The 20,028-nt window shown below is 37.7% G+C and overlaps 2 protein-coding genes and 1 pseudogene across 8 annotated transcripts in view; all 3 read right to left on the bottom strand.

The window, feature by feature from the left end:
- LOC127446562 (WD repeat-containing protein 82) overlaps positions 1 to 15,046 on the bottom strand; it is a 56,218-nt gene extending 41,172 nt beyond the window's left edge. The window contains exons 1-9 of one of the 2 annotated variants that reach the window (XM_051707577.1): positions 14,675 to 15,046; positions 9,787 to 9,884; positions 9,203 to 9,269; positions 8,958 to 9,057; positions 7,388 to 7,504; positions 7,135 to 7,290; positions 6,982 to 7,051; positions 6,725 to 6,867; positions 3,384 to 4,978 (exon numbers count right to left, since the gene is read on the bottom strand). In XM_051707577.1, the coding sequence (XP_051563537.1) occupies positions 4,949 to 4,978; positions 6,725 to 6,867; positions 6,982 to 7,051; positions 7,135 to 7,290; positions 7,388 to 7,504; positions 8,958 to 9,057; positions 9,203 to 9,269; positions 9,787 to 9,884; positions 14,675 to 14,835 (942 nt within the window). In that variant the 5' untranslated portion in view covers positions 14,836 to 15,046 and the 3' untranslated portion in view covers positions 3,384 to 4,948. Of the gene's footprint in view, positions 1 to 3,383; positions 4,979 to 6,724; positions 6,868 to 6,981; positions 7,052 to 7,134; positions 7,291 to 7,387; positions 7,505 to 8,957; positions 9,058 to 9,202; positions 9,270 to 9,786; positions 9,885 to 14,674 lie in introns of those variants that run through there. The other variant, XM_051707578.1, reaches the window with a different exon arrangement.
- Positions 15,047 to 17,110: 2,064 nt separating this feature from the next.
- Positions 17,111 to 18,009, bottom strand: LOC127446412 (ciliogenesis and planar polarity effector 2-like; annotated as a pseudogene).
- Positions 18,010 to 18,576: 567 nt separating this feature from the next.
- Positions 18,577 to 20,028, bottom strand: part of LOC127446569 (calcium-dependent secretion activator 1-like) — a 165,354-nt gene continuing 163,902 nt past the window's right edge. For all 6 annotated transcript variants that reach the window (XM_051707592.1, XM_051707591.1, XM_051707590.1 and 3 more), the window contains one exon: positions 18,577 to 19,910. In XM_051707592.1, the coding sequence (XP_051563552.1) occupies positions 19,734 to 19,910 (177 nt within the window). In that variant the 3' untranslated portion in view covers positions 18,577 to 19,733. The remainder of the gene's footprint in view (positions 19,911 to 20,028) is intronic.

A 20,028-nucleotide genomic window follows, 5' to 3' on the forward strand; every position in this document is an offset into this window, starting at 1 on the left:
GTTTCAAAAGAGTCAGATGTGTTATGGACCATACAGTGTTACTTGTGTCAATCCACCAAACCTATTTTATGACTATCTGAGCACCTAGACCGAAAAATGAGGGAGGAAGAATCTATGCCGGTGGGTAAAAATGACTCCCCCCAGTTATTACCCCCTTGAATAATAAGACTCTATGCCAAAAGAATCAAATGTGTTATGGAACATACAGTGTTGCTTGTGTCAATCCACCAAACCTATTTTATGACTATCTGAGCATCTAGACAGAAGAATGAGGGAGGCAGAATCTAGGCAGGTGGGTAAAAATTACTCCCCCAGTTATTACCCCCCTGAATATTAAGGCGGTGTAAATCAAAAGAGTCAAATGTGTTATGGACATACAGTATTGCTTGTCAATCCACCAAACCTATTTTATGACTATCTGAGCACCTAGACAGAAGAATGAGGGAGGTAGAATCTAGGAAGTTAGGTAAAAATGACTATGCCCAGTTATTACCCCCTTGAAAAATAAGACTGTTTCAAAAGAGTCAGATGTGTTATGGAACATACAGTGTTGCTTGTGTCAATCCACCAAACCTATTTTATGACTATCTGAGCATCTAGACAGAAGAATGAGGGAGGTAGAATCTAGGCAGGTGGGTAAAAATGACTTCCCCAGTTATTACCCCCCTGAATAATAAGAGTGTCTATGTCAAAAGAGTCAAATGTGCTACGGAACATACAGCGTAGCATTTATTATTCAACCAAACCTATTTTTATGACTATCTGAGCACCTACAGTAGACAGAAGAATGAGAGTTAGAATCAACGAGGTGGGTAAAAATGACTCTGCTCAGTTAATACCCCCTGAATAATAAGACAGTGTATGTCAAAAGAACCAAATGTGTTATGGAACATACAGTGCTGCTTGTGTCAATCCACCAGACCTATCTTATAACTTTCTGAGCATCTAGACAGAAGAATGAAAAAGGTAGAATCCAGGCAGGTGAGTTATAATGACCCCTCATTATTACCCACTGAATAATAAGGTTATCCAAATCAAATGTGGTATGGGACATCCAGTGTTTTTTGTTTTATTTGACCAATCCTATTTTTATGACTATCAGAGCATCCAGACAGAAGAATGACAAAGGTAAAATCAATCACCCATAATAAACAGTTTTTATTCCAATACATGACAATGTTTATTTCCATCAACGTTGCAAGATAGGAAATTACAGCACATTTCCTGTGACTACATAATCGATCATTTAGAACTAACTGGTTTATCAAATAAAATGCTAAATAATAATAATAATAAAAAAATAATCATGCATGTTTAACACACAAATTTGTGAATTTGTACAAAAATGTGTCTTTAAATGAGAAACCAATTAATATATAATTATTTCCTGAGCAGTTGGCACTATAGTTTAAAATCCTACTCATATACTGTATACAGTATATTCAGCTCTGTAAAAAATTAAGAGACCACTGCAAAATTATCAGTTTCTCTGGATTTACTATTAATATATATATATATATATATATATATATATATATATATATATATATATATATATACACACACACACACATATACAGTGCATCCGGAAAGTATTCACAGCACTTCACTTTTTCCACATTTTATGTTACAGCTTTATTCCAAAATGGATTACATTAATTATTTTCCTCAAAATTCTACAAACAATACCCCATAATGACAATGTGAAAGAAGTTTGTTTGAAATCTTTGCAAATTTATTAAAAATAAAAAATGGAAAAAAAAAACATTTTTTTTTTTACATAAGTATTCACAGCCTTTGCCATGACACTCAAAATTGAGCTCAGGTGCATCCTGTTTCCACTGATCATCCTTGAGATGTTTCTACAACTTGATTGGAGTCCACCTGTGGTAAATTCAGTTGATTGGACATGATTTGGAAAGGCACACACCTGTCTATATAAGGTCCCACAGTTAACAGTGCATGTCAGAGCACAAACCAAGCCATGAAGTCCAAGGAATTGTCTGTAGACCTCCGAGACAGGATTGTATCGAGGCACAGATCTGGGGAAGGGTACAGAAAAATTTCTGCAGCACTGAAGGTCCCAATGAGCACAGTGGCCTCCATCATCCATAAATGGAAGAAGTTTGGAACCACCAGGACTCTTCCTAGAGCTGGCCACCCGGCCAAACCGAGCGATCGGGGGAGAAGGGCCTTAGTCAGGGAGGTGACCAAGAACCCGATGGTCACTCTGACAGAGCTCCAGCGTTTCTCTGTGGAGAGAGAACCTTCCAGAAGAACAACCATCTCTGCAGCACTCCACCAATCAGGCCAGTATGGAAGAGTGGCCAGACGTTTGCCACTCCTCAGTAAAAGGCACATGACAGCCCACCTGGAGTTTGCCAAAAAGGCACCTGAAGGACTCTCAGACCATGAGAAACAAAATTCTCTGGTCTGATGAAACAAAGATTGAACTCTTTGACCTGAATGTCAAGCGTCATGCCTGGAGGAAACCAGGAACCGCTCATCACCTGGCCAATACCACCCCTACAGTGAAGCATGGTGGTGGCAGCATCATGCTGTGGGGATGTTTTTCAGCGGCAGGAACTGGGAGACTAGTCAGGATCGAGGGAAAGATGAATGCAGCAATGTACAGAGACATCCTTGATGAAAACCTGCTCCAGAGCGCTCTGGACCTCAGGTTCATTTCCAACAGGACAATGACCCTAAGCACACAGCCAAGATAACAAAGGAGTGGCTACAGAACAACTCCGTGAATGTCCTTGAGTGGCCCAGCCAGAGCCCAGACTTTAACCCGAATGAACATCTCTGGAGAGATCTGAAAATGGCTGTGCACCGACGCTCCCCATCCAACCTGATGGAGCTTGAGAGGTCCTGCAAAGAAGAATGGGAGAAACTGCCCAAAAATAGGTGTGCCAAGCTTGTAGCATCATACTCAAAAAGACTTGAGGCTGTAATTGGTGCCAAAGGTTCTTCAACAAAGTATTGGGCAAAGGCTGTGAATACTTATGTACATGTGTGGTGTTTTTTTTGTTTGTTTGTTTTTTTTTTTTTTTTAATAAATTTGCAAATATTTCGAACAGACTTCTTTCACGTTGTCATTATGGAGTATTGTTTGTAGACTTGAGGAAAATAATGAATTTAATCCATTTTGGAATAAGGCTGTAACGTAACAAAATGTGGAAAAAGTGAAGCGCTGTGAATACTTTCCGGATGCACTGTATAAACGCACTACCGGTCAAAAGTTTTGAAACAATTGACTGAAATGTTTCTCATGATCTTAAAAATCTTTTGATCTGAAGGTGTATGCTTAAATGTTTGAAATTAGTTTTGTAGACAAAAATATAATTGTGAATAACATCAAAACTTTAATGAAATTGATGACTTGGACCAAATAATAAAGAAAAGCAGCCAATAAGTGCCCAACATAGATGAGAACTCCTTCAATACTGTTTAAAAAGCATCCCAGGGTGATAACTCAAGAAGTTGGTTGAGAAAATGTCAAGAGTACATGTCTGAAAATTCTAGGCAAAGGGTGACTACTTTGAAGATGCTAAAATATAACACAGTTTTGATTTATTTTGGATTTTGTTTAGTCACAACATAATTCCCATATTTCCATTTGTTATTCCATAGTTTTGATGACTTCACTATTATTCTAAAACGTGAAAAAAAAAAAAATTATAAAAAAGAATGTTTCAAAACTTAGTATATAGGTAGTGTATAGCCTACGGATTTTCTTTCAAGCAGGCCAAAATAAGGACCACAAATTTCCCATCAACGTGTTAAATGACATGAGCTGTGTAGAAACACCAATATAACTATTGCCATATGCAGGTTTGGCAAAGACGTCTGAAATAAGAGTTTAAAAGCTACTGAATTTAATTTTCCAAGTCTATGCTGCCATCTACAGGTTAAACAACATGATTTGTCCATTCAACTGAACAGGGTTAAGGCAGGTGGGGTATCTCCAGCCAGGCTGTTGGAATTAGGCACAATACCGACACTGGCTTGCGTTCACAGAAGGCACCCCGGCATTGATCCTGTCAATATCCCGGGCTCAGAGCCCAGTGTGAATGAGGTTAAAGAATAGCTAACAACATAATTCACATTGCTTCATGGGATTGTAGTTCATTTCCTTATAAAAAGATTTTAAGCACACAGTCTTGTACCTTTGTCGTTTTGTCCAATTTTCAAATAATTTATTGCTTCAAATAAAGGTTTTTAATGTTATGATTCACCCTCTAGAGCTGATTGGTTGATTGAGCTGCATGTGTTGAGTCACAACTTTGTCAGATTAAACCAGTTCAGAACTGTGTGGATTTCTGTTTTATAAGTGTTTTGGTATAGAATGCTGGTATTACAAAATAATAATAATATATAACAGAAAACCAGAAAACTGGGTAAAAGAATGGCATAAAAGCAATCATCACTCATGTATATTAGGGTACATGTCAGCCATGATCAATGTTAACGGCCTTAAAAGCTTTAAAATACTATGTCTGAACAGCTTTAACAAGTTGTATAAACATTTTTTTTTTTTTTTTAAAGGTTCCACTGACATTTCCTCAGGCTACACAAGGTAATAAATCTACAGGTGCTGAATTCTGGACTAATTTGATTAGATAAGATCAGTTCTGCAGACAAGTTTAACATCATTCCTCTTGCACACACCTGTTTTATAGAGGACTTTGTAACTACAACATGAAAAAAAATACAGAAAATGCACAAAGATTACTTTACATTGTTTTACAAAAGAACAAGTTTTAATGATACAGATATAAAATGAACAAAGAATTACAATTTGGCATCCAGGCCAACCTATTTACAATCCAAAAAGTTTTACAGTGAGCAGCCCCTGTGTGTCATGACAAGGGTGTGATGCCACCTGCTGGAAAATGACATCACAGCGGCAGACAAATGTTTATGAACTCCCGAAAACTGCTCATCAGTCATCAATGGTGGGTAACCAGAAGGCCTGAGAAGGACAGATTTTGGTGAGTGTTTAAATGTCAATTTGACTGATACAAGGAGCTGAAACCAGGACTGCAGGGAATATACGCACACAACATGCTGCAGAATTTGACTGTCATTCATAAAGCTCTACATATTCCCCAATCAATTAATTGAATGCTAATTTATGAAGTAAACTCAGCATAAAAAGAAACGTCCCTTTTTCAGGACACTGTATTTTAAAGATAATTTTGTAAAAATCCAAATAACTTTACAGATCTTTATTGTAAAGGGTTTAAACAATGTTTCCCATGCTATGGTTCAATGAACATGCACCTGTGGAACGGTCGTTAAGACACTAACAGCTTACAGACGGTAGGCAATTAAGGTCATAGTTATAAAAACTTTGGACACTAAAGAGACCTTTCTACTGACTCTGAAAAACACCAAAAGAAAGATCCCCAGGGTCCCTGCTCATCTGCGTGAACGTGCCTTAGGCATGCTGCATGGAGGCATGAGGACTGCAGATGTGGCAAGGGCAATAAATTGCAATGTCCGTACTGTGAGACGCCTAAGACAGCGCTACAGGGAGACAGCTGATCATCCTTGCAGTGGAAGATCATGTGTAACAACACCTGCACAGGATCGGTACATCCGAATATCACACCTGCGGGACAGGTACAGGATGGCAACAATAACTGCCCGAGTTACACCAGGAATGCACAATCCCTCCATCAGTGCTCAGACTGTCCGCAATAGGCTGAGAGAGGCTGGACTGAGGGCTTGTAGGCCTGTTGTAAGGCAGGTCTTTACCAGAAATCACCGGCAACAACATTGCCTATGGGCACAAACCCACCTTTGCTGGACCAGACAGGATTGGCAAAAAGTGCTCTTCACTGACGAGTCATGGTTTTGTCTCACCAGGGGTGATGGTCGGACTTGTGTTTATCATCGAAGGAATGGGCGTTACACCGAGGCCTGTACTCTGGAGCGGGATTGAGGTGGAGGGTCCGTCATGATCTGGAGCGGTGTGTCCCAGCATCATCGGACTGAGCTTGTCATTGCAGGCATTCTCAACACTGTGCGTTACAGGGAAGACATCCTCCTCCCTCATGTGGTACCATTCCTGCAGGCTCATCCTGACATGACCATCCAGCATGACAATGCCACCAGCCATACTGCTTGTTCTGTGCGTGATTTCCTGCAAGACAGGAATGTCAGTGTTCTTCCATGGCCAGCAAAGAGCCCGGATCTCAATCCCATTGAGCACATCTGGGATCTGTTGGATCGGAGGGTGAGGGCTAGGGCAATTCCCCCCAGAAATGTCTGGGAACTTGCAAGTGCCTTTTTGGAAGAGTGGGATAACATCTCACAACAAGAACTAGCAAATCTGATGCAGTCCATGAGGAGGAGATGCACTGCAGTATTTAATGCAGCTGGTGGCCACACCAGATACTGACTGTTACTTTTGATTTTGACCTCCCCCCTTGTTCAGGGACACATTATTCCATTTCTGTTAGTCACATGTCTGTGAAACTTGTTCAGTCTATGTCTTAGTTGTTGAATCTTGTTATGTTCATACAAATATTTACACATGTTAAGTTTGCTGAAAATAAAAGCAGTTGAAATTGAGTTCACTTTCGTTTCTTTTTTGCTGAGTTTATTTTGACTAATTTGAAAAAGGTGCACAGATTCTGTGTGTGTGGGCCTAGCTACAAAAAATAAACCAGCTGTCTAAGTTCAATGTTAATGTTACGTTTTGAAGTCTTACCATGTTAGAACAAGCACTGGCAAAGGTCATAAATTTAGGGTTAAACTGCAGACAGGTGACAGGACCAGTGTGCTTCCCATCAAGAAGTGCTACTTTCATCCCACTCTCAGCATTCCACACATGGATCTTCCCATCCTCTGATCCTGGAAATTCAAAATGTGAGGAGACATGCATCACTCCCTGTGAGCAGTTTCAATCCTTTCTGATTCGGAATTAGAACCCTTTCAATTAGTTCTGACGTTTTGATGAAGACTTACCGATCATAACGAACTGAGAGTCTGGTGTGAAAGAGGCCTCCAAAATCACACCTTTACTGTTGTTATAACCCTGTAGTGATGGAGAGGGACACTCCATGAGACACTTAATCTAAAACACACCAAAACAAAAAAAAAAAAAAAAAAGGTTCTCACCCCAAATGAGTGAAGCACAGCTCCTTTGAAAGCATCCAGCACCCTTAGTGTTCCTCCATTAGTGGAGACCAGAATGAGCTTTCCATCATTGCTAAACTTGAGACCTGTCCACTCACATGTCCGTTCATACTGCAGTTTAAAAGTGGCAAATGGACCCTGGTGCAAGAGATCAACTTTGTTACTCTTTATAATTAAAGAAGCACCATTTTAGAGACTGAATACTCATTGGCTACATTTAATTGTCCAGTGTTACCTTATCAAAAGAGCGTAGATCATAAAGTTTGACCATCTCAGAGTTTACCCCTGCTGCAAAAATCAGCCCCTCAGGATCAAATGAGCACACTGGCTTTCCCTGCAGGTGCATCAGTCCCTGTAAACACAGATAAGATTTAAGTCAAGTTTATTAAGTAGGGATGTCATAAAATATCAATATACTGATTATTGATCAGCACGCTATTTAATTTATAAAATTGAGGCATTGATATACTAACATCAGCCAACATTTAAATTAGAAGCCTAATTTGTGTGCTTTCAATTCACTGCCAGTTGAATTCCCTTCAGTGTAGTCTGACCTAATAGCTTTGGGAGACCACAAGGGGGCGACAAAACATTTACTGAAGCAGGTCGCGGCATGGACAAGACACAGATATCTAACATTCATTACGAGCTGATAGCAGTCCAAAGTTATGAATCTTTTTGAACTTCAAGAATTAACAAAATACCTTTGATGAGTTTGCAGGTTAGTGTATGAAACTGGTGTAACTGCGCAAACTGAACGATTAGAAATGATTATGCAATTTCCCTGTACGTAGCACTGAATAGGTCTTTCATTTAAGCTGTCAAACCACAAAAAGACATAATTGTGACTGAAAATACATTGTGTAGGCTATATGAAAGATACATATACACAATATATCATCCAGCGATGGCTAGAGTAAATAATCTTTGTCCTTTGATAATAATTTGGGTCGAATTTAATGGAAAACTACACGAATAGAGCTCCGTGTCGCTGCAGAATTTTTAACAGGCTCCAGAGACGGCAGGCCCACAGTGTGTTCGTAGTGCGTACCATAATAGACTTTTTTTACATTTTTATTTTAGAACGCGTCATGTCCTATGCCAGATGCATCCGGTGTGCTACCCCCTATAATTTACCCTGCCGCTCACACTTTACCAAAGTTATGTTGAGAAATATATGTCTGACAGACAATGACTACTGTGCAATGAGCAGCCTGACATATCAATAATCATCTGGAAAATCAGATTATCGATATGTGAAAATGGCATAGATCCCAAGCCTATTATTAAATTACTGAAATTTGAATTAAAGGTTGTGGATTTATTGGTTATCAACTGCTAAATTGTAAATTACTAAACAAAAAATATCCACTACAAATTCTCTAAGACTGTAATCAGATTACCGAATTTAAGGATTACTTTGAAAAAGTAACCACAATACTAATTACTTCAAGTTTTAAATCTTAAACTCTTTTCACAGAGGTTTGTTTTGCCATTCAATTAATTCAAAATAATGTCCTTTAGCTGTCACAGAAACACAAACAGACGTTCATATGAACATAATTCATGTTTTACATGTTTTCTACATAAAGAATATTATTTTTAGAAATGTGTGTAAGCCAAGTAATTTAACTGAAAGCCAGTACCTGTAATCTGATTACAATAATTAAAATGTAATGTTACACTAAAGTAATTAGATTACAGTAATTAATAACATAATTAGTAATTAGATTACACCCAACGCTGGTGACAATTCTATCAGCTCAAAAACTCAAGTTACAAAACCAGATTACCATGCGGTTTACCTGACAGTTAGGCGAGCGCAGGTCCCATAGACGAATTGTTTTATCCAGAGAGCCAGATATGAATGTATCATCAACAGGAGACATAGACAGAGCAACCACCCTGTAATAGTGTAAAATACACACAAAACAAACACCATAACTCAAAATCCAAAAAACAAATATCCTTCCAAGCTCCGAAACCAAATTTAAACCAATTAGATTATTACATGTCAATGTAGTAGATCAATTATGTTGCAGATCCTCACCTCTTATTGTGCCCAGGAAAGTAGCGAATGTATTTATTGTCATGTAGAGACAGGTATCGTATAGTATCTGAAGTAACACATTGGTAGTGAGAAGCCAGAAATATTTCAATATAATCAAAACAACCTTAGTAAAATGTCAAAGTAAAGATATTAAAACAAGACGACAAGATTTTGCCAGTGAATTAGGACTAATGCTGGAATCCTGGAGTTGAACAGATGAACAGGCTCAACCCTGGGCAAGGCAGAAGTCTGTACAGTTAGCTCCATAACAGGGCAGAATCACAACCCCTCAAAACTGTACAAACAACTACCTCAAGCCAGAGCAGGCACAGAAAAGAGAGCAGGAGCAGAGGTCATTGAAAACAAACTTAAATTCTCAATAATAATAATAATAATAATAATAATAATAAATCAGTGGAACTTCCAATCTCCTAATCACAGAACAATATTTATCACTAATAAACTGTATGTTTACATAACTGCAGATAGAAATATAATGGTGTTGAAGTAATTATGTGGACTGTGCATGTGTACTGATAAATCACACTCAATGTAATACTATGACTACTCATTAGGAGTCCTACCGTCAATTTTGTTTGAGCTGTAGACGACAGTGTTTGCAGCATGTGTGTATCTGATGAGGTCCACGCCATACTTCTTACTGTAGAGGGTCCGTTTGGGTCTGTCGTAGAAAAAAGAACACATAAAAATGAGGTCAATTCAGACAGTAAAGAAAAGGTACCATGGTCCCATTTGCTTGCATGGTACCCTTTGAAGTATCATGTAAATAGCAAGTTATTCAGCACCATGGTTTCAAAGTACAATTTCATCTGGTACCACCACAGTAATTTTTTGTAAGGGGGTACATGGATAAAAGTATAACATGGTTAAGGTATAACATAAGGACCTTATTCGAGGTAGCACCATACAAATTCCAGGTTCAATACAAGTTAAGCTCAATGGACAGCATTTGTGGCATAATGTTGATTACCACAAAAAATAAATTTTGACTCGTCCCTCCTTTACTTTAAATAAGCAAAACTCAGAGTTACAGTGAGGCACTAACAATGTAAGTGAATGGGGCCAATCTGTAAATAGTAAAATACTCATGGTTTCAAATGTATAGTCACAAGCTGTAAACAATAGGCATCTCAACATGATTTAAGTGTGATAAAATTGCTTACTAAGTTATATCCAATTTTACAACTTTGTTGCCATGATGATGTAACGGGTAAACCCCTAAAATGACTGTGAAAAGGATGATTTAAACAACTTTACAGCTCAAATAATAAACAAGTTTGAACAGAAGAATTAATGTAAGTGCTTTAATACAAATAAAAGCTTCACATTTCTGCCTTTAAACCATCCAAAAATTGGCCCATTCACTTTCATTGTAAGTGCCTCCCTGTAAACAAAATTTTTGCTTTTTGAAAAAGAGGGACAAGTGGAATTTGTTTTTTGATACTCAACATTATGCCACAAATGCTGTCGATTGAGCTAACTTGAATTGAACCCGGAATACTCCCGCAAGGGTTTTTGACATTAGGTATTGTATCTGCTAGTTTGCATTTATCCAGCACAATAATTCATACTTAAGCAACCTAGCATCATGTGGACCTTGATGACAGTTGTACATGTTATGTAGGTTGTGCCCAAATAACTAGAGTCTTATAGACACTCCTCTATAAGATGAATATACAACAATATAGTAACAAACAAACTGAAGTCACTAATGCAACATATCTGACCCTTCTACAATAACAAGGCAGGCATAGCAGTCAGACAGAGGCGTGTATGGGATCAAAATCCCGTCAAAAGTATTGCAGTCATGGATCCAAAAATAATAAGCATGAATCAAAATAATTAGTGCAGATCAAAATATAACAAGCATGAATCAAAAATATATAAACATTTAAAATATGCTGCAAAACCAAAAAAAAAAAAAAAAAAACAACAGAAAAGTTTAAGTCATCAGAATTGCAAACAAAATCATGTTTTCCTTGGTTATATTACTGTTTTTTTGTGCTCTGACAATTTTGCTCATATTTTCATGTTTTGTTTTGTTTTTTACGCTTGCGCTGTATTTTTTATTTTTTTTTTTGCTTTTATTTCCAAGTTCTGCGCTTGGTTTTCCAAAACCTGTGAGTAGAGTTTCATGTAAATCAGGGGGCATTTTGCGTCCCCATTGGTCCACTAGTTCTTGATCGACAGCTCCTCTAGCCAATCATTCGAAGAGGGGAGGTGACGTCACTCCAATGTGACTCCGACGGCTGCTGCTCAATCGCACGATGGTAGATGAAGATGGATGACCGTCAGTTGGCAAATCCTGGACAATCATATGTAACTGAATATAACTATATTATTTGTGGTTGATAGATACGCTGCTTGTGTCTGTTTTGAGTATTTTCTGCCAGCTCTAGGAATCAATGTGTTGTCCGAGTAGGCCATTATCATAGTCTGTTAACATATGTATCGAGTCAGCTGAATTTAGTTAGCAGAGTCTTTAGTTATTATTTAAGACTTCCTTGTTTGTTGGTTATTGGCTGGTTCGTATTTATCTAAAAAACAAAAAAAAAAAAAAACAAGGCTGTGTTGGTGTGGATGTTTGATGCATGTTTTTACTAGCTGTACCAATGTAGTCACGAGTTCAGAACCCAACTTGATCCACTTTTCCATGTTGCTGAATGTGCCGTTATGTACTGATCCTACGTTGGCATCATTGGCACGGCTACATGTAGTTTCTTTTTCCACGATACTGCAGCGAAATCAGAAACAAGTGACCAAGTGTCACTAAATAATTCAATAAAGTTGGCTTGATGTTGGATGTGCAAATTTAGGGACCATCTCTAAAGATACAGGCAACATTGGAGCATACATATCCAAAACATTTACAAACATTTCCATAACAGAGTATACGACTTCAATAACATTTGAAGCAAATGACTTAGTCATACAACCAACTCCAAAGTATGCATGTAAGTGTCAGCAATAATGCACACCTTTTAGATTTATGATATAATAAAAAAAAATAAAAAAAAAGATTCCAATTATATGTAAGCATTTCTATATTCATCAGTATTGTAATAGGCCTTGGTGTCATAATTATTACCTTAATTCAGGAAATACTTGTTTGGATGTTGCTTTGCAGGCCTATTAAACAGTAGCCTATTAAATTTACACAAAGATACATCAACTTTATATACTGTAAACACAGATACTGAAGTACTGAAGGTTGGGGAAAGTCAATTACAAAAATGTGTTATATCCAAAAGGGTCTTATCTGGTGGCCAGCTGACAGAAATAAAATCCAGATCCCGACACCAAGGCCTATTACAATACTGATGAATATAGAAATGCTTGCATATAATTTGACTTTTTTTTCATTATTGCTGACACCTACATGCACACTTTGGAGTTGGTTGTATGACTAAGTCATTTACTTAAAATGCTAATGAAGTTATATATTCTATGTAATGGAAATATTTGTAAATGTCTTTGTTATATATGCTCCAATGTTGCCAGTATCTTTAGAGACGGTCCCTAAATTTGCGACTATTTGTGATTAAAGAACGTCCAACGTAAAGCCAACTTTATTGCATTATTTATTGATGTGGGGACGCTTGGTCGCTTGTTTCTGATTTTGCTGCAGTATCGTGGAAAAGGAAACTACATGTAGCTGTGCCAACGTAGGATCAGTACATAACGGCACATTCAGCAACATGGAAAAGGGGATCAAGTTGGGTTCTGAACTCGTGACTACATTGGTACAGCTAGTAAAAACATTCATCAAACATCCACACCACACAAACCCAGCCTTGTTTTTTTAGACATGCAGCCAATAACCTACAAACAAGGAAGTCTTAAATAATAACTAAATTCAGCTGACTCGATACATGTGTTAACAGACTATGATAATGGCGTGCTCGGACAACACATTGATTCCTAGAGCTGGCAGAAAATACTCAAAACAGACACAAGCAGCGTATCTATCAACCACAAATAATATAGTTATATTCAGTTACAAATGATTGTCCAGAATTATTGGATTGTCCAACGGTTATCCATCTTCATCTACCATCGCGCGATTGAGCAGCAGCCGTCGGAGCAGTGTTGCCAACTAGTTTCAATGGAAAGTAGCTAAAGCCTGCTCGAAAAGTCGCTAAATGTCGCTAGATGACGGCATACGCTAATTAGCATATTCATGATGTCATCGCATCTCATTTGAATTTTGCATAGTGTCCACCCTTTACATTTGCTTGCTTCTCTGTGCTTACCGTACATACTGTAATACCCTATTAATTCCATATATCAATCACTCAGAGAGAAAGTTAGAAGCGACAGAAACTTATCTTTTCTCTCACACAGCGCTCAGCCATAACAAACCACTATGTGCATATTTACAAAAAAAAAAAAAAAACTATGTGCATGTTTACAAAAAACAATACAGATTTGTGATTGGTCCTTGACAACGCTGTTTGCACATGCGCAGCTCATTCACACCTATGTCAGCTGCTGTGCGGTCAACTGATTGTGCTGCTCCGTCTTCTCGCCTGCTCACCTCTCTTTCTGTTAGTCTCACTGAACAGAGTAGACGCAGAGAGAGGTGTGCCTCCAAGTCCGGGCAGGAAAGCAAGACCACGTGCTCGTGGGGCAGTACTGGCGACTTTATTCTACGGAAGGTAGCTAAGGTTTGTCCAAAAAGTCGCTAGCCGCTTTTTTGAATAAAAGTCGCTAAAGAGGTCTGAAAAGTTGCTAAGTTGGCAACACTGCGTCGGCGTTGCATTGGAGTGACATCACCTCCCCTCTTCAAATGACTGGCTAGAGGAGCTGTCGATCAAGAACTAGTGGACCAATGGGGACGCAAAACGGCCCCTGATTTACATGAAACTCTACTCACAAATTTTGAAAAACCAAGCGCAGAACTTGGAAACAAAAGCAAAATACAGCACAAGTGTACAAAAAAAAAATAATAAATAAAAAAAAAAAAAAAAAAAGGTACTATAACCAAAGAAAACATGATTTTGTTTGCAATTCTTATGACTTTGCTTAAACTTTTCTATTTGAACTATAGCATATTTTAAATGTGCTTATATATTTTTGATTCATGTTTGTTATTTTTTTATCTGCGCTAATTATTTTGATCTGCGCCTTTATATTTGCGCTTATTTTTTTTGGATCCATGACGTAATACTTTTGACGGGATTTTGATCCCATAGGCGTGGATGCTAACGGTTCCATCACGTTTCTTATCATGCAGACTGTAAAAACGCATCCAAAACACAATACAACCACGGATCTCTATTTAAATAGTATTACTGACAAATCTTCAATCTTATTATTGAACTAGTCGATCCAGATCTACCACAGTAACGTTCTCGTAACCGAACTCAAGGCTTTACGCCCACATTAAGGCCAAACTATCTCAGAACAAGACAGCTAGTTATAGGAATTTCACATCAAGTTGTGGCTTACTTTCCCTCCTGGCAGTCGTATAAAACAATCGAGTCGTCGTCGCTACTCGATATCACCGTTTCGCCATTTGAACTGAAGTCAAAGCAGTTGATTTTGTCCGAATTCTCTCGGAAAACCTTCGCAACCCTAAAACTCCGTAGCACATTGTCTGTGAGTTTCATTGTGGCCTTTCTGCCTGGCCAGGCGCTGGGGACCGTCTACTTAAAAACACTTAGTAGATTGGCGTCCAGTTAATCAGTGATATGGGTTGTAAATCTGTATGCCTGGTTTTTGAATGAAAATAATTCTCAGACGTGCATTTCTGTCACATTAAAAAATCCCGCCGACAAAATTCGTCAATGGACTGGGTTACGGAAGACTAAGTGAAGGAAGAGGAAGTGAAACGGTTTACAAAATGGCCACCACACATACGAAAGTTTTAGAATAAGAGTCGCCTGTCGAGGGCTGTGTTGAGCTGTCCGTCATTTAAAATTGTTTTAAGATATTATTGTCCGTGTGGAGTGAGGCGTCTAAAAATGTTCCCAATATGACCTCTGTTTATTTTAACATTCCAGTAGGTACACGGGAAGATAACAACAAGGATACTGTTGGTTATTTAGTGTTGATGCGACAGCTGTGATAATTGATCTTAATGTAACAACAGCTCTCTAGCCGTTGTGTATTTGTATTTGTGTCCGAAGATGTTAGGTAGTTTAATTCTTTCCATAATCAAGTCTCCCTTTTATAATCAATATGACATGGTTTTGTCTCTTTGTTGGTGTTTATTTTTTAAATCTACAGCTCTAGTGAGACTGAGCATTCTCTATACAGACCGTCCCATATAAATGCAGGGCTGAAAAGACTTAATAGTTTGAATGGACATTTTTATGTGACTAGATGAATTTCACTTTCTCCTATATTACATTAATTGCACATAGACATCATACTAGTCTCACCCAAATACAGGCACTAGCAAAAACTCAAGAGCAACCAGTGGTTTAAAATGCAGCACACTCACTGTTACAGATAATACAACTGAGAAAAAGCATAAAGAATATAAAGCTCTCGGATTACTAAGCATTTTACTGGACAAAGACCTGTGGACTATTCTTCTATCTTTGTTTCCTTTCTAACCAAACAAGTGTACAATGGCAAGCAGGGATTCAACGGTGAGTTTTGTTAAAAGTCCCATTGATGTGTAGACGTCTGAAAACAAATTTTGCTAACATAAATGTATTGCGTAAAAAGATCACAATACTTTGTAAAAATAACCCTGAACATTTGTGTTAATAGGGGAAATCTACACTGTGGGGAATATTTACATATTAACAGTAGATTTATAAGAGCAATATGTAACATTGAGATCAAGCGTTTAAAATGGATACTGCAGTCCAAATTCAAAATATTGGAGAGAGTTGTCTCTCCCGCCCCCTCCTCCCCAGACTCCAAACTCACGCGAGTTGACAGGTTGAAGACACGCAACAGGAACGAGCAAACTGACAATGGCAAGCGACGAGCCTTACTCTGTAATAAAAAAAAATTATAAATCAGCTCATGTGGATTTTTTATAACTCTGTCAATGTTAGATAGATGTATTGCTGGCTTCCATGGCTGTAGCACGCTGTTTGCCTGCTAACTACGGGATCACAAAGGCCAAAACACAAGTAGAAATTTCAAAGTAGAATATACTGGCTGTAGCATTGTTTTCAGAGAAGCCAGTATTTCAATTTAGCATGTTTCCTAAACCTCTGATAACATATTATGATAATTTTATGCTTTAGAACAGTAAATATATTACATATTGCACCTTTAAGTGAGTTTTCACCAGAAGAAGGGATTGTAACCTCCACCAATAACCTCATACAATTCTGTGTTGAAAAGATAGGCAAAATAAACTAAACCTTTTACCTTAGCGCCAAATTAAGAGTCTTTTATTTTAAATTATACTTGCATTATGTTAAGTATTTAATAAACATATTTTAAAAATAATTCAAGTATTTTATTGGGTCAAAAGCTTTAAGCCTGTAGTTGCACAATGTACTTAACATCAATTAATTTAATTATGAAAGCAGATTTTGCCAATTTTTCGTGCAAAACCCCATACAAAATCTTAATTATGAATCTGTTTATCAATGCCTTTTGCATGTTTTGTTTGCTGAAAAGTTCATGAAACTGTAAGCCTTTTTGTGGCATTTTTGTTTACTATTTGAAAGATGATTTCTTGACAGATATTTGTGCTTATCTGACACAAATGAGATTACTAGTAAAACGACAGGTATTTAGAAAACAATAGTTATGTTGACAAACATTTATATTTCCATAATAGTGCATATCAGCCTAGAAATATGAAAATATGTAAAGGACACAAGAAATAACTCTGAATACATGACTTTTTCCTTATAATGAGAAATTTCTTAGCTGTTGAACCATATAAACAGGTAAATCTATGAGAGAAGACTATGCAATGATTTCTGAGCCTGTTTCTCTGGGGTCAGCCTGTGGGCAGATGGAGACAGATGAAGCAGCTATCCAGTTCCGATACCACAGGTTTTCTGTAAGGGCATTTAGGAGGGGTGCTACCTCACCAAGCCCTGCGCTTACATCACCTCCCACACGAAACACAGGAAGTACCCCACACTTCTTGAAACTGTCATGTCTGTGTGCATAAACAAATCAAATCTAAACCATTAAGGTCTATGACAATAAAATGACAATGACATTACAGTGCATTTAAATGTTCCCAGGAAGAGCAATGTATTAATACTAATTCACCAACATTTATTGGTAAATTTGAAGGATACTTGGTGCCAACCACTAACTTAACCACTCGATCTGAGGGTTCTGTGATCCGTGATATCTGATTTGAAAGATCCTCAAAGGAGCCACAGTCAGTGAAGAAGAACAGGAAAAGGATGGCATCCACCTGTTCCTTACAGGACTGTGAGGAGTAGGGTCAACATTTTATCAGACATGGTATTATAAAATGGAATATTACATTTATGCATTTGGCATATGCTTTTATCCAAAACAACTTATAGTACATGCATGTATATCCTATAATTATACAGAATGTGTAGCTTGAGGTAAAGTAGCCTTTTACTTAAAATATGTAATGGAGTGGCTCACTGATAACATGTGGTCAAATCTTCACACCGCATTTTCCCCAGTCCCAAAACTCAAAGTGGAAAAACAGCAGACGGCCAGTTTCCTTTAGCCTCACAAGCCAGAAAACCACTGTCGTCTCTATGCGTACAGGGATCACAGTTAAATGATCGGAGGCACTGACTACAAATGTTCCTCCCTAGACTAAATTATTTATGTTAAGTCTTTATGCATTAAATACATTTACCTCTCATTTATTAAGTGTTTAAAGTCATAACCAGGCACGCACAGAATCTGCATGGAATTTCACACCATAATCAGAGCAAAAAATGCAAAAAAGGAAAAAAGAAATAGAATGCAGATTCCATCTGGGCCTCATCATAACAGAAAGGCCTATATTTGAAGGTGCAAATGTTTTTTGTGCTGTATCACTGGTGGCTGATATGACAGTGATGTCTGACTTTTTACTGACACCTATCGGCGTGGGTACAGCATCGTACAAATGCAAGTTGTCACTTACCCCAATAAAGACTCTATTCAAGATGTATTTGTTGACTATGACCAAGAAAAAGTGAGCACCATGAGGGACCTTAAGTAGAACATAACAGTTTTGTTTCTTTAGGTATAAATCTTTGGTAAAATATTTAGTGCACCTTTAATTGAACTTCACCAAATTGGATATAGATTTTTCACTCTCTTATGTTTAAGGGTGTAGGGATGGGCTTAAGGGATACAGACCAATCAAGGGAGTCAAGTTTCGGCAAAACACCAGGATTCAAGGACCACAGCTGAAAACAAACAAGGGACAAGATCTACCAGTATATTAGTACATCATGTTATCTTTATTGAGAAGCCACAGCTCTTGCATATTACAACTGTTGGCTTTGATAAGGCAAACGCAAGAATGAATCCACCAGCTAATTGACACAGAAAAACAAAATGCTTTTGGAGAAAGTGGATCCCACAGGCATGCAGCGATGGCTCAGAATGCAATGTACAGCATCATATGTACAAAACAATAGTGAGACCCAAAAAAAATGGCACATATCTATCTCAACAGATCTACTAAAATAAAAAGAATGACTTTACTTGGACATACAAACTTAAAAAAGAGAGCGAGAGAGATCCTCTGTAAAAGTGAAACTGAACCAAAAATATAGCTTTTTTTTTTTTTTTTTTTTGTCATGTCCGACATCTAATTAAAAGAAGTCTCCAACAAGATATCAAAATGGAGGTATGAGGATATTGCATTTCTAGAATACCAATTCATTTCATTTTAAGATGCCTGTGAGACAATGCCTAGTTGGATGTTTGCAACATAGGGTCACAGAGCCTTGACACAAAGAAAGAAAATAAAATGTACTATGAAAATGTGCAGACACATAAGACATTTACAGTAAACAGTTTTAAACTTAAATACAGAAGTTCTTTTTTTTTTTTTTTTTTTTTAGATTTTAAGCAGTTGTCATCCACTTTAAAAACAGACAAGACAAAGAAGAGGGTCCATACACTCATCTTCACAACAATGTACCATTAATTTTTGTAAGAGAACGTCAAAGAAGCGCCATATATGTTATCGCATTGGACAGGGAGACACCTAATAATCTCACTCGACATTATCAAACAAATGGTACTCCATATTGCTTAGGAACACATAGAAACAAATTCCTCAAATAAATGAGTTCAAAAATTGGTGCTAATTTATTGTTCTTTATTATATTATGACACAGCTAAATTGCCAATCAAACTCTTTGCAACTTTCTTTTTGCACAGTACAATTATTAGATTTTTATTATATTTTTAGCTTTGTTTGTGGGCAATTCGAGCTGATGGGGGAAGATCCTAGAGTGGCTAACTGGGAATCAGAGTCGTTACATGCATCTTACTTTATCAGGCTAAGTTTAAAGTGTTGGGGTAGGGTAGGGTTCGATAGACAGGTCAGGTTCAGGGTGGTGGCGGCACCAGATGGCTCGATGCTCTAGTCATCCTCCTCGTCTTCCTCATCGCTGTCCTTCATCGAGATGCCCTGCATGCCTCCCTCCCTGACGGAGGCAGTGGCTTCTTCTAGGGTGAGCCGGTTCCGTACTGTATCGTATGACTTGCTGTTCAGTGTAGTGTCAAGAACGCCTTGCAGCCTAAAATCTCGGTATTTCTTCTACAAGAATGAGAGATAGCAAATGGTATAATACTCTCTTAAATGCATTTAATGTCAGACACATTTGTTCCATAAATACTCTTGGAATTGTTTGCCTCTGAAAGCTAGAAAACTATAT

This window comes from Myxocyprinus asiaticus, chromosome 9 (genome assembly GCF_019703515.2).
Source record: "Myxocyprinus asiaticus isolate MX2 ecotype Aquarium Trade chromosome 9, UBuf_Myxa_2, whole genome shotgun sequence".
Lineage (NCBI taxonomy): Eukaryota > Metazoa > Chordata > Actinopteri > Cypriniformes > Catostomidae > Myxocyprinus > Myxocyprinus asiaticus.